General features: G+C 32.7%; 1 protein-coding gene across 5 annotated transcripts in view; it reads right to left on the bottom strand.

The window, feature by feature from the left end:
• The window catches only part of LOC111046681 (excitatory amino acid transporter 2), a 31,231-nt gene that overhangs the window by 2,436 nt on the left and 13,335 nt on the right, over positions 1-15,460 (bottom strand). For 4 of the 5 annotated variants that reach the window (XM_039428018.1, XM_039428015.1, XM_039428017.1 and 1 more), the window contains 6 exons: positions 11,625-11,795; positions 10,019-10,144; positions 8,540-8,747; positions 4,463-4,505; positions 2,281-2,414; positions 1,700-1,846 (listed from right to left, as the gene is read on the bottom strand). In XM_039428018.1, coding sequence (XP_039283952.1) covers positions 1,700-1,846; positions 2,281-2,414; positions 4,463-4,505; positions 8,540-8,747; positions 10,019-10,144; positions 11,625-11,781 — 815 coding nt within the window. In that variant the 5' untranslated portion in view covers positions 11,782-11,795. The remainder of the gene's footprint in view (positions 1-1,699; positions 1,847-2,280; positions 2,415-4,462; positions 4,506-8,539; positions 8,748-10,018; positions 10,145-11,624; positions 11,796-15,460) is intronic. The other variant, XM_039428020.1, reaches the window with a different exon arrangement.

The raw sequence follows: 15,460 nt of genomic DNA, 5'->3' as shown, positions 1-15,460 counted from the left end.
CTGTATAAAACTGAGATCCTTTTATAGGATGCGTTAACAGAGACTTATTTTCTTAAAACAAGAGTAGCCTTCTCTGAATATTGTTGAATTGAAACAATCAACAGTACTATGTCAATTTTTGTTCCATACAGTCTTCAAAATGACTTCATTTGAAATAACAACCTCCATTCGTCGATTAATAAAAACACATTTACGGCTTATTGATTGAACAATCGCCAACCGGGAAGTCGGGGAAAATCCAAAAATAATAATAATATTATAGGCAGAACATTCTTCTTCAACTAGGTAGTAAAAAAAAGAAAAAATAATAAAATATCCTGACCATTAAAAAATTAATTGAATTTCAAACAGTGCTAATATCAACCAAATTAAAAAAATCAACAGGAAGGTATAGATTATATCGTTACACGATCCTACTTTACTTCAGCTACAATAATCATTGCAGTCCCTACTGGAACTAAAATTTGTTGTTGAAATGCAAAAATTTATGGTTCTAAAAAGGAATTTTCACCCCAAATAGTTTAGTCATTGCAGTATTGAAGATATGAATCTTTTGTAGAGAGAGAATGACGTTTGAAGAGCCTTAAGAAAAAAATGAGAATCAAATAAATTATACATTAAAACCTAACATTTAGAACGTCTCGTCAAGCTTGGAAGAGTTGGCTACAGGGAAAGTTCTTATTTCCACGAAACTCATGTGTGTCCTAATTCCATGACCCTTCTATAAGATAAGCTAGAGCATACGACGAAAATTTTGGTGTAACGACAAGAGAACGGAAACCTATAGTAATAAATTTCAAATTGAATACCGGGAAATAAGTGGTGGTTACAGTCGAAATATGTTGTTTTCCCTGTAATTAGAAAATCACAATCTTGAGGCTTTTTGAATGAATAAATTCACTGAATAAATTTTGAGTCCTCTTGACTCTCACAAGGTTCAGAGGGTCAACTGAATAGACTTAGATTAGATTTTACCTCACTTTGCTAATATTCTTTGATTTTTCTGTTATCTGATCATGAATAAATTTTCAACACAAATATGTTACATTGAATTCTCATTAAAAAAAACTGTTTCTCAAGGGAGGGGCTTTGGCATTCATGTTCTTGAAAATGTATAATGTTTGTTCTCTCAAACATGGGCTTGAAGAAGAATTTTTTTAAAGTTTACTGGAAAAAGGTAGAACTCATTCGCTCTGTGTCTGTCTGATGATTGGATTTTTTGATTTTACTGAAATCTCGGTTAACTGGATTATCTACCATAATCTCTTAGTTTCTGGGGTTCTCGAGCACGAACACGAGTGAGGTGCACTGAAGACCCACTTGTTGTGAAGTCGTTCAATATCCCTGAATCCTTGCTCGAAAATTCAATTAGTTGTGATTTTTGTCCTGAGTCAATAACGTGTAGTGGAATATGTAAGTGATGATTTGACTGGTAATTATCATGAAGAAATAAATTCTGGTTCTACAAATAATTCTATGCAATTGATTATCTGATATTTGATCAAGAATATTTTTTAAAAATCAGAATATATTCTGGTAGAATGAAGTATAAAATTTAAAAATGATATGAGCCTCGGGGGTGTGGAGGTGAGGTGTCAGGTCGTGGCCCCTATGATCCCCAGTTGGAGCCGCCACTGTCTCTATTCTGATTCTATAATAATTACTTATTCAATTACGGTACCTTACTTAATTTACTCACCAAATTGCACCCATCAGCATCTTTAATAAAACTTGATAGACAACACTGAAGAAGTCAATAATGATATGCTTCTGTGGACCCAGAGTTCCCAACACTGAGCCGAATATCATACAGAAGAATATTATACCCAGAGTATTCGTTCCTGATCTGAAAACGATCATATAAAAACTTATGAGCTCTTGCATTATATCTATGAAACGACAATATAAAAAAGTCAACATAATAGTTACCGTACCTTCCGTACTTGATCAGTAGAAACAGGAATATGAAAAAATACCAATTGCAAATAGTAGCTTAGTACGTTAATTTAATAGTAGCAGGTAACCCGTGCTTCGCACTGGGTACATTGACTAGCTGAAAACTTGACGTACTGAAATCTTGAGGAACTGAAAATAAGTTTATACCGATCACCGGTGAATAAATAATCTTCATGCGAAATTTCAAATTTAATAATAAGTTCAGTAGGTTCAGATATGATAATATGCGTCATTCGTCCTAATGCACATAACATACATTACATCAGAATTTAAACTTTATTTCATGATGAATGCAAAAAAATGCGATAGCTACAATCTTCTTACCGAAATTGAAGTTGTCGTTTCATCTTGGGAGCCGAATCATCAATAGCTGTATGATTGCTGGAGTTTTTACTGCTAATCCCATTGCTAGCCATTTCACTGGGCTGTGGTTCAACAGGAACATACTCCGTGTATGTCTGAAACAGTAAACAAATACATGTCCAATGCAGACTGTTTTCACAACAGATAAACATTATTCAATTTGGATTTTCGTTCAATAATAGCTATTAATTCATTAGCATTTGAATAGTTGCAATATCTCAGTAGCTTCCATTTCTAAACATGATACCTATTCCATCTATTATTTTTTTGAATTACGGTACTGGTGTCAAATAACAAACAAGAACAATCTAGTAACATGATTGAGAATATATTCGGAGCCTTCACTTTCTTTTTCAGGGCTACTTGATTCACATAAGAATTTTAAATCAAGCAATTTCAATTTTCATGTTAACACTTATAAACTTGTATATTTCTTACCGTACCTAAAATATATTAATAATAATGGAAAAGCTTTGAATATATACAATTCAGCGTTGTTCGTTATAAATATATTGTTAATGTTTGGAGTACCTTATAATCCAGATATTTGAAAAAACTACAATCTTGAGGGAGATAACAGAATCTTGTTAATTTTAAACAAATTTGTATAAAATCAAGTTATTGTAAATATATTTCAATGATAATATTAAGTGCTTAGCTTATCTCATCATTCCTCTCAAATACAAAATTTCCAAGGCACTAATTCTAATTAATAAAATAAAAAAAGAGACAAATTGTCAAAAACCACAGATTTATTGATAGTTAGAAAGACCGGTTTCAGTTGTTACACCATTGTCAATCTCTGATAAACTCAGAGACACAAACATCTCGGAACCCCAAAAAATCGTTGGTTTTTGACAATTTCTTAGTCTCCTTTTTATCTAATATGAATAATTACCACAATATCAACTTCTCAACTACACAAGAAAAGGGGAAAAATTCTTATTAACCTAAAAGTTATATGAGGGTAACTATTTCACTCGATATAGCCTACATATCAACCAAACATTCTGCCTTCTCTCACAGTGAGATGGATGGTACCTTTGTAAAAGAAATAATAAAATATTGCATATTAATTGACTTTTAAAGAAGATTATCTTCATCAGCAAGAGCAAAGCGTGTTGATAACAAGTCCCATAATATTAATCTAAGAGTTCAATTCGAAAGAATCTTTCAATTCCCAGATATTGAAATAAACTGTTTATCGACATTGTCATAGATTAGGTACTTTAAAAATTGTACAATTATAATACACGTACTCCACATTATAATGACAATCTGATATAATAAGGAAGAATATTCTAGCCCAGTAAATAACTTATTAGAGACTTTATTAATCAACTCTTTCACTGATCATCTCATTAAAAGGACGTTTGATCATTTCATCAATTCACTAATGCACTTTTCATCACTCACGCACAAGGAAAAAGCTCATGTGGGTATCATCCGCAATAAAAAAAATGATTCCTATAATTTGTCACAATTTTTTTAAAATATTGATCTTGTCGTTGTCATTGGAAGATCATCAACATTTTCAAAATACTAGATTCATATAATGATTTGATTTCAGATCAATATTAGTGCAATCAATATTTTAGAGACTAGAGATAAGACAAAATGCATTATTAGACATCAAATCATCTCTCAAGTATTACTAAAATCCAAAAATATTTATCTTTATAACCAAAAAAATAAGTGCCAGACCTATATAGTTATTTAGATTGATAGGCCTACAAATCAAAATGAGTTTCAGGAATCAGGACTATCGTGATTTCAGTGCTGGGGTATAAGATAATAAGATATTAAGGAAAATGCTTGTTATTATAGAATCCAACATGCTTCAAAACAAGACAGCAGGCTAATCTTAATTTCCATACACGTTAAATCATTAAGGATGAGCCTGAGCATTTAAGAATAAATACTTCATCGCTTGTCTCAATGATGGATAGGTATTGTACAAAAATGAATTATTCGCTACAAATATTAATATCTTTCATGGAAAATGTTGTAATTTACTACTCATGTAGTATATTCGCGAATGATACTCTTGAATTTAATTTGAATAAGAGTCTATGTTGATAATTGGTTGCATTAAACAGAATCGATCTTTTCTTGTTAGGAATGATATCCGATGACCGCTCACCTGCTCAAAAGCTGCTTGGAATATATTGTCAGGAACAAGGTTTCTGGAACAGACATCATTAACATGCACCAGAAAAAGGCATGGCCTCTCTTTTATGATTTCAAGCATTCAATTCAAGCAATTCATCAACGGTCACCAAGTGACTATTTGGAATTGAAGTAGGTACAACTTATTCAACTATTTTCGAAATATTATATAAAACTAATTCACTAAATTCACAATTCATAAATGTGAAAACAAAAAGAATATATTATTATTTTCCAATGTTCAAGTGTCAAAGTATTAGATTGAGTCCACTATCCTTTTCTACCACCAGTCATGATCAGTAGAAAGTATTTAACAATAAATATTTATTTTTAATTAGCAGGTTATCAATAACATGAACTTAGAGTTCCAGTTGAAGTAAATTTAGCTGTATGGAATACAGTAGAGGGTTTTATAATGGAAATGTGAACCATGGAAAATTTATTGAATTACGGTAGTTATCCATGTTATTGGGGTTATTCAGGTAACACAATTTTGAAAAACGTTGACAATGCTGCTTTCAAAAGGATAATTTGAAGCAATAGGCTACTATTTTAAGAAGTTATTGATGTCTTTAGAAAGAAAACAAGAGTGAATGATGTAATCCACCACCCACCACGATCTATAATTCAATTTTCATAATTTTACATAACATTCCACTGACAACTTGTCATAACTTTTCAAACCTGAATCGTAGCAAATATTATAATAATATACTACTAAAGAATCATATATAGCCTATCTATTAGAAATCACTGCTTATATCAGATTTCATATTATTGATAACCTTCTGTATAATATGCATTATACTATGCATAATATGTAATTATGCATGTATTATTTTACAAAATATCAAAATAGTTTTAAATTATGAGAATTAAAGTTTGTTTAATTTTAATTATTATTGGTTCAATTCTATTATAATTTCTATCAATCGTATCTAATTCTATCATTGATCAAATTCTTATTAAAATGTTCCCATTCTATTCAAACTAAATACCTATAATATTCGTTTTTAAACTATTGACTATAGTTCTACACTGAATCCACATGCTTTTCAAACCGAGAGGTGTGAGGCGGTCTTACAGTACCGTAGCCTAATTGAAGAAGAGGAGCATTCATCCTGAATTGAGTGACAACTAAATTATTGGCCAAGTTATATTATAACTAGGAGCTACTTTTGAATTTCAGTTAAAATACCTAATACTTTATGTCTAAAATGTGAATGACTACAAATGAGGACAAAATGAAGCTGGATATTAAGTAAATTAGATTCGAGAAAAGGTTTAGGGTAAACTAGCCCACGTTGGGACACCAAAATTCAAACAGATATTAATAACTTGGACAAAAATGAAAAAATCTTCATTTTTTAATTTTATATTTATTCTATTTGCTTACACTTTCAGCCTTGAGGATGGCAACTGCATTGATCGTCAATTGATTTTTTATTTCAAAAACATTTTTTTGGGAGTGTCCCAACCTGGGCTTAAGATCGGCCTACGATGTTCCCTTGCCCAGGTTGGAACATTGAATTAAAAATAAGCAATTCATTATTTTTGTCAATTTATTAAAAACATATTTGAATTTACATTTCATTATAAATATTTATTGAAAATATTTCATTATTTGATTTTTTTTAATTTGAAAATCTCAAAGTGTGTTTGAATCGATGCCTATGAAGCTACATTACAAGTTATAATCATAATATCATATTTATAATTCATTTTATTGATATGTAGACAACTTTGAGTGGAATAAGATTCAGATGAAATGCCATGGCTTACTTTGAATAATTATCATAATTTATCATTATCAACTTTAGTAGACAGTCTACTAACTTTGCATCATTATAATAGGAGCATAATTATTATCATTATGATTTAAGTGTCCCAATGTGGGTTGTCCCAAAGTGGGCAGATGGTCATGGCTTTGTTTTAGACAGAATAACTGGAGAGGGAGTATAATGAGAGGATAATAATGTTCTTTAAGTCAAAATATTCATAAAATAATGCAGAAGGCGTATTAGCTGTGAGACTTATCTTGAATGGTGGATTTTTAGAGTGAAAAATAAAATTCCTCTCCTCCAAAAAAACTTTGAGTTCACAAAAATGTGTTTTCAATTTTTTCTTGATAACGACTGGTACTACAGTTGATATTATTATGTCTGTAAATAAAGCTATGAACAGCTGATAAAACAACGCAGTTGTTGCCAGCCTAACACTCACTAATCTCCCACAACTTGAAATGTCCCAACGTGGGATGGTTTACCCTACTTCAAATGAAAAATAGGGACTAATAATCTTTACAATCTCACATGACATGAATTTATAAAAATGGGCTCCCTATGCTCTCCAAAATGAAAATGCAGTTGCTTATCACGAAATAATAGTAGGCTTCAATATTTTAAATTGAGTTTCAAGTTTCAGAAAAAAATAGAGATAAACATTTCAGATGTCAACTTGAATGAATCATGTTCTTAATCACCTATTAACTCATCGTATTTTTATTGTTTAGAAATATTGTAATTAACTGCTCAATAAGCCTACACGAAGCCTGAACGGGTTCGGTACGCAAGATTATTATTTTATTAATTTGTGGAGTAATGAAGAGCCAAGAATGTAGTTTCACTATGCTTGAGAATTGGTAAAAATAATATCTGTTTTTTTCAATCTAGGAAACCATAGGCTACATGATGTTACAATAATACTATGGTGCATGATACATCGTACCTTATATTTCTCATGTCCATGTGACAATACAGTGGGAATTGAAATTTACAAAAATCACAGTATAGGGTTTCAAAAATTCAGCATTGAGGAATTTTTGTTTCAAAACTTTTAATGTGAGCTTTCTCGGAATTTTTGTAGCGAAAACATTGTAGGCCCTTCCCAGACCTCTCACAACCTATTTTACTAATTTATTGATGAAGTTGAAACTTCTATAATGAATTTCAACAGAATTTCCTAAATGATCTACTATTGATGAAGTTGATACTTCTATAATAATTTTCAGCAGAATTCCCTGAATGATCTACTACCGTATGTAATATGAATATTTATTCGTTGTTGGTTATCCATCTTGTTTCCACTATTATTATTACTATCGTATTTAATAAAACTTTTAAGTGAAAAAACACTCACATTTTTTGATGTGGTGACGTCCGTTTCGTGCTGGTATTGCACATTCACAAGCCAAACAGAGACTGAAGTATTTAAGGTTATGAGGGTGAAATTTGGTCAGAGTTGGGGTGTTGAGGAGTTTTGTCGGTTAATGGAGGAGGATTTAAATGAGTTTGTCAAACAGAGTGTGGGAGGAAAAGTCGATTTGGTCATTTAGAATATTGTTTGGCTGTTGTTTGGTATATTTGTATATTTCAAACTGTTCTAGTACATTTAATTTTCTGCTTTTGTGGGAATAGTGGAGTATTTCGAGGTTGTTGTCTATGTCAGGGTGTGTGTGGTCAGTGGAGATAATGTGTTCTGCAAAGGTGGAATGAGAGGAAGGATGGGTAATGGCTCTTGTGTGTTCTTTAAATCTTATATTAAAATTTCTAGCTGTAAAATTTGCTGCAATCTGTACAATTTAGTTTATAAATTCCTGGTCTATTGTATTGATGTTGAGGGGTGTTGTTTGGGGACAAGAGCTTCTTCAGTGAGTTTTTGGTTCTGTATGCAACCTTGTATTTCATTTTTTTTAATGAACCTGCTATTTTGCAAGTTTTATTGTTGTGGTATGTGAGAGTGACATATGCTGTATGATTGTCGGTATTGTATTCATCAGAGTTTTGCATATTGTTTTTGTTGTTGACGTCGCCACATCAAAAAAGGTGAGTGTTTTTTCACTTAAAAGTTTTATTAAATACGATAGTAATGAATATTTATGTTGAACTTTTATATTTATGTTACAACTCACATAGCTACCAACACTTTTTATACCGGTAAGTAATTCTCCAAATAAGGAAAATATTTTGAACTCTGTCATGAAAGTACAATAGGAATAGAATGATGGATGAAGTAGACTATTTTAAATGAGGAGGAAAGGGTTTTAACCAACCTGCCCATGTCGAGGAACCCGTCGATGATGTTCAGCTTCTTCACATCCATTACTGGAGTGGTCTGCTGTCTAACACCAGGATCTCCAGGATGGATTATCAGCACAAGGAGCATTCCCAGACATACATTTAATGCTGAGGTGGACACAAAGTAGGAAAATGTTCTAACTGCTATTCGCCCATTTTTTCCAATATTCAAAGTAGCAGTCCCTGAAAAATGAAAGGAACAAATATATCAGAACCAAAAAAATTATTAGAGGACAGGAAACATTTTCTTGTGTTGAAATATCTGATAAATGAAGTACCGGTATTGAAAAAGAAAAAAAAATCAAAGTTATGTTACACAATGTTTTGTGTTACAATAATAAAAATATTTATTTAGCTTTCAAGTGATCATATAGGCCCTAAATGATTTGAAAATAACAGTTTAATCCAATAATTTCAATAAACTATCAGTGGTTTAGCTACCACTATAATTTGAATAGTTTATTATACAATATTATCCAAAGCAAAAATTTATAGAGAACCAGATTACCAAATCCATATCGAATAATTTTTATATCATACAGAGAATTGAATGATTAGTCAGAACAACTTCATTTGATCGAAATGAACTATCCATAGATTCTCCATAGGATTATATTCCATGTAATAGATGTGATGATATTGATCATATGATCTATAATCATATGCTCTAGTTAGGCAATGTTAGGTTATGCTCTAGGAAAATCAATTGCATGTTCTATTTAAGTTGTCATTAATCTATATATATAAAAGCGAAATGGCACTCACTCACTGACTGACTGACTGACTGACTGACTCACTCACTCACTCACTCACTCGCATAACTAAAAATCTACCGGACCAAAAACGTTCAAATTTGGTAGGTATGTTCAGTTGGCCCTTTAGAGGCGCACTAAGAAATCTTTTGGCAATATTTTAACTGTAAGGGTTGTTTTTAAGGGTTTAAAGTTCGTCTTTTAGCATGTATATTCTTCTTCTCCCTATCTCTTAATTATAATTGAAATTTCCATATCATATGTTACTATAGAACTATAATCTAGATAGAGTACCTCTTCGAAACAGTTGTTAACTGGCAACTAAATTAATAATTTTGTCAGGTTGGCATTAAGTTGAGTTGACTTTGTTAGGTTGGCACCAAGTTGAAGATTTAAATGCATTTATCGCGGAAAAATGCTGGCGAGCGGAGCGAGCCTGCTGATCTCATTCTAGAACGATCCAGTCGGGGGTCCAGGGGTCGGAGCCCCTTGGCTAGACGGATATGGCGAGCGAAGCGAGCCTGACGGCTAGTGTTTGATAAAGCCTTGTTAATACATCAAAAGGTTTCTCTTTCGTTTCAATTTAGTTCAATAGAATTATCATACTATGGATTCTATCAAGAGACGGAATAGTCTGTTAATAGTCTTTTTTTTGATTTTGCTAAGTTATGGAATTGTTGAAGTGTGTGCGTGTGTGCTCACCTGTAATAAGACAGGATATAACGAAGGGAAGAATCATCAGTTTCAAAACTCTCATGAAAATTTCTCCGGGGTATGAGATAAGAAGTATGGCGTCTGGTCCTAGATTCATGGGACGAAGAATAAAACCTGCAAACATGAACAAAACATCATCAATTAACCTATTAAAATAGTATTGATTTCTCTGTAAACACTGTAATTTTATGATATCAATGCATGTTTTATATTATTATTTATTTATTATTCTACAAAGGCGACTTTCTAGAAGTATTTTAAGCCTAGGTATTTGTATTGAAGCATAATTTTATAGTATTCTATATGTTTAATTATGCATGTTTTATTGTGGGCATTCTGCATTTGGAAAGTAGATAATTGGTAGAAGAGAGACTGTAGAATTTCCAGAAATTAATTTAATTGCGAATGCTAAAATCTGTGTAATGATTTCTAATGATCCTTCTTGGACCTTGAATGAAACTTTTTTCAGGATTTGAAATTTATTTATGTCATTTTCCAGAATCGTATTTATTCATATTATTTCTGCTCTAATTATCCAGGAATAGAAGGTACTGATGAGATAATACCAAATTGAATAATTCCTTTTTTGTTCCGAAATTTGAATTAAACATGTAGGCTCACATAGTTATTACATGACCAACATTCTTTCTTCTAAGAGACAAAATGGTCTGGCTTCATTTTTCTGGCTCCAAAAATAACAGGTTGTGATTGAGGAAGAAAAACCTATCAACCCTTCATGATAAGTGGTATCCACTATCAGATAGGATGAGTAAATTATAATTGTTAGAGTAGAGATATACAGCCTTCACCTCTTGAATGGCTTCCTTTCTAATGAGATAAAAACAGTTCGCCGAGCAGCTTCTGACACTTCAAAGCGCATAACATCTATTGAAGAAAAGCTCAATAATACAATTGCATCACTCAATATCTATATACTAGGTAGGTTATTATCCTTCATTGCAGTCAAATACTTTATTTAGTAACTAGCAGGTTACTCGTGCTCCGCAAGGATCACATTAAAAACTTGACCCGCTGAAACCTTGATTATTTTAAAATAGGCCTATAACGATCCTCGGTAAATTGAGAATCTATATGCAAAATTCCAAGTTAAACAGTCCAGTAGTTCAGACATGATGATGCGTCTTTCGTGAATTTCCTATCCCGTACGTGTATAAGCCAGTTCTTTCCTTTATTACATTGTAATGTAGGTACTCAATCAGTAATTAATGTACTAATTTTACTTTGATTGTAATGTAGCCTCAAGTTTTCGTTCTTCATTACGGATGAATAATTATATAAATTTCCCAAAAACCTAATTTACAGGGCTTCTTTAGCTGAATAACTGAAGTATCAAGTCATTTCTGGATTAGGCATATTTTTTATCAAGGGATTCGAGAGAATTGTGAGTATAACCTATAGGCCTAATCAGAATTCTCCATCAAAATCTGTTCTCAACTCAGTCTGTTATATTTGAACTGCTGAATGGAGAATTCGATATGAAATGGAATATAAAGATCATTATTATCACAAAAATAATAGTGAATGAAATGATCTGAGCAGATAATTGGATTCCCGATTTATCGCTTCTACTCACCTAAAATAATGCCGATGAACACTCCAGACAGAGTGTACATGAGAAACAAGTTGTCTTGCAGCCATGCTTTCCAAGCGCTGGCTCCCCGCTTTTCCAATTGAATTTCGTCACTTGATGTCATCTTCGTGAAGATGAAGCCCCCGACTCTGTCACACATTATAAATGTTAGATCTGCAACAATACATGTACACTATGGAGTAATTGAGTAAAAAACCCCGACACCGACGAACGACTTGAGAACCCTCATATAATATGAAAAGAATGCGCTTTATTTAAAAAATATCAGTCTAACATGTCAGGTAGTATGAATTTTGAACAAATTGAAAAATGCTGAATAGAAATGAATATTCCTTATTATCAAAATGATAATTTTTCTTGGAAAGTAATGAACCCCAAAAAGCTATGCCCTGTCCTGTGATTATTATAGTGATAACGGAATCATTTCATATACCGGTAATGATCGACACTTCGTCTGTGTGAAAAAAATCACGTAAATGAAAATACAGTAGATTTAAGCTAAATCAAAATAATTACACGTTACATAACTTAAATTTTATATTGGAGTAATATATCTTATCATATCATGGAGTCGAATAATTATGTGGGCTACATATATTTGTTGAAAATCGTAGTAAAAAGTAGGCTAGTATATATTTGAACAATTTGAACTCTGTGTTAGACTAATAGTTTGAAATTTTCTTCAATCAATCATTGAATGTATAGAATTATAAAGAAATAGTAATTGTGACGTAGCATAAAGATGATGAATATGATACTCGATTGTGTCTATGATACTGGAAAGGTGTCTTCGAATTGACTATAAATTAGTCAATCAGCCTTCGACCACTAGTAAATTTCGACTATTGACAATAATTAGAACTCAATGGTTTAGTTGAGCATCATAGTAAATATTTACTGAATGTCATTCACTAATAATTTGCATAGTTTTCTGACCAGTATCTATCGCACTTTCACTATTTCTCTCTTTCTGCCAACATCAGGCTAGGCCTAATACTCATTAACATAGTAGTTTTGAACCAGAAACATGAATTCTTTGTAAAGGCCTTGCAAGCGTACACCAACGCTATTCATTCAGTGATAAGGTAGGTGTTATAGAGCTTTCTAATATTGGCAGTGATAATTGCTCTCTATTCATATACGATCTCTCGCTGCAGTTGTGCAGATATCAGAGCTCTCAGCTCTCACCCATAGAATAGAAGACAAGTTTATCAGCAGAAGAGATTGCGCAAGGCCTGATTCCTGATTGAGTTATTATGTTCGACCTCCGGATAAAATTACTTACGCTAGAAGATTGGCGATTTGTCCTAGCTGCATAACTGACAAGGGGAGAACAGAGAAGATGATGAATAGAGACAAGATAAGACGAAGGAGACAAGACAAAGAAAGTCTCGCAGCTTTCAGCTTGCGAAACACGTTAGACTTTTATTTTGTCTTCTTCTATCCGGCAGAGCAAGAGCAGCTTCAACTCCCAAGCAATTCGATCAATTGGTCCTGCAGCTAGTTCGGCGGATGCCAATTTATGATCGTTATTGTTATATCAAATGATATAATCGTTGCTAGAATTGATTTGAATAGCATATGCAAGTTGAGTGGGAAATAGATGACCCTTCCGTGACCTTGAGTGTTTTTCAGAGGATAATAATAAGCCAGGAGTTGGCCAGGAGCGAGTCCATTGTCCATTTATATGGGCGAGTGTATGAGATTTTCAAGTGGGAATCCATATAATCCACGTCATTTGGGCCATCACAACTCGTCAAAATGAAGGCAATAGAATAGATATCGTAACTGTAAGCATGTGAGCTATATATCATCCATTAAGATGAGCTGAAAACTCGGATACAATTTTGATTCAAAACACTATGGTTTGATATAATCTTATCATGTCGTCTAATAGAGATTCAGTTGTAGGCTTACAGCAACACTAACGACGTGTAGGTACAGGAAGTGTATTTTCAAATTTTGATTTTCATACCCAAGGAATGGGAATATAGGCTACTCTCTACATATTCAATTTCTCGAATAAAATCAGTATACTTCAAGACTCAATTGGCTATTGGCGTAGCCTACTCGGTTGAAACAATCAATGAATTGCATAATGCATTTGATTGTCAATAAAACTGTCGTGGTATTCATTTAGCCAGATACGAAATTCATTCCTCACACTTCTCTACCGATTCTTATTGATTGTGTATGAGCAGTTTTACTACTTGAACGACTGGTTCCATACCAATGAAAACACCTCATAACTCCCCTGTACGAATTCCTTGCCGTACCTATTGTTCAAGATTACAATGTCCAGTCGTTTGTACAGGTGAATTTAATCCAAAAACAAACAGTTGTAAAATACGTTGATAATGTTGAAAATGAGGAAAATGAAATGTGAACACAAAGTTTGCTACATCAAGAACCGGTTTCAAGGTTACATATTCAATTAAAAATGAGTTTGGCAACTCTCATCATGATAATATTATAACTTATTCTCAAGTATCCATACTTTTATTCAGTTTCTGCAATATCAGCTTTTATTCAGAGGATTCAAAATGATTGTATCTATGACGAGATTGAACGGGTGGTATCTTTACCAATATGATCAATATTGATACATGATAAATAAATAAATCCATAATACATATTGCGATACACTCTAAACCCATTCTGGTTGTTGAATGAATTATGAAAGATTTTGCTAATCAAGTAAATATTTTATTGCTTTACTAGAGTACCCTACAGTGAATAAGTTACTCGGGATGTAAGAACAGAGCAGAGAATAGCTGCATGGAAAAACAAAGATACTATATTATGATATTGGTTCATCTCTGATAGCTGCAAGCTGCAATTGGATCAGCCAATAGATCGGAAGCACCAGCGCTCAATGACATCAATATGGAGCTTGAAATGCTTCACTCAAGATGACCGGAATATTTCCAAGAAAGTTGGCCAAACAAACTTATACAATCAGGTATAGAGGAATGAGACTACTTTGATTCAGCCTATGATGTATGGTATCCTCCCTGTTATTTAGGCCTATACTTTTCTATGTTATTCACCCCTGAATAAAGTAGTGCTATATGCCAATTCCACAAGTGATAGAAACAGATAAATATTCCCATAGGACATTGAAATATGAATGTGATTGTCAAGTAATGATTTTCTTATAACATAGTGTAGCAAAGAAAACCTTTTTTCCTTGTACATTAATTAAAGTAATCACTTTGAACATTGAAGAGAATTAAAGTAACTTGAATGACATTCGATGAGGAATAGAGAAGCACTCATATAACTAAATTAGTGTGCATTACACAATTATTACAGTGCATCCATCACAATGTGCATACTTCATATTGTAGTTAAGGCACCAAGAACAAATTTTCCTATGACGTAAGTCGGAATGTGGTAATAAGTTGGTGAACTATCAAATTACACACTAGCACATATGGAAGTAATGCGGGTCCAAATGCAAAGAAAATGACAATGTGAAAATTATTTTTAGAATGAATCCATCACGTCTAGAATCATAGTAAGGAGCACACAAAATCTTGGGAAGTAGCAAGAAGAGGTTAGCAGTGTTTAAAATAACGACTGAAGACCTATTTTGTTTGAGGCTTGTACTTTTAAGCTTATCTGAAGGCTGGATATTTAGTGGGGGTGGGGGCGAGGTGCGTCATCGGGGAGAATGAGTGTTAAATGATGGAAATTGAAAAATGTGTAACTTATAATATATATGAGTGCATAGTCTTCTTCTTCTTCTTGCCTTCATGTATTAGGCTTTTGCCTGTTCCGACTCACAACAGCATTCTACAAAAAAATTAAATGTT

This window comes from Nilaparvata lugens, chromosome 5 (assembly GCF_014356525.2).
Source record: "Nilaparvata lugens isolate BPH chromosome 5, ASM1435652v1, whole genome shotgun sequence".
NCBI lineage: Eukaryota > Metazoa > Arthropoda > Insecta > Hemiptera > Delphacidae > Nilaparvata > Nilaparvata lugens.
This window is presented reverse-complemented; position numbering and strand designations above follow the sequence as displayed.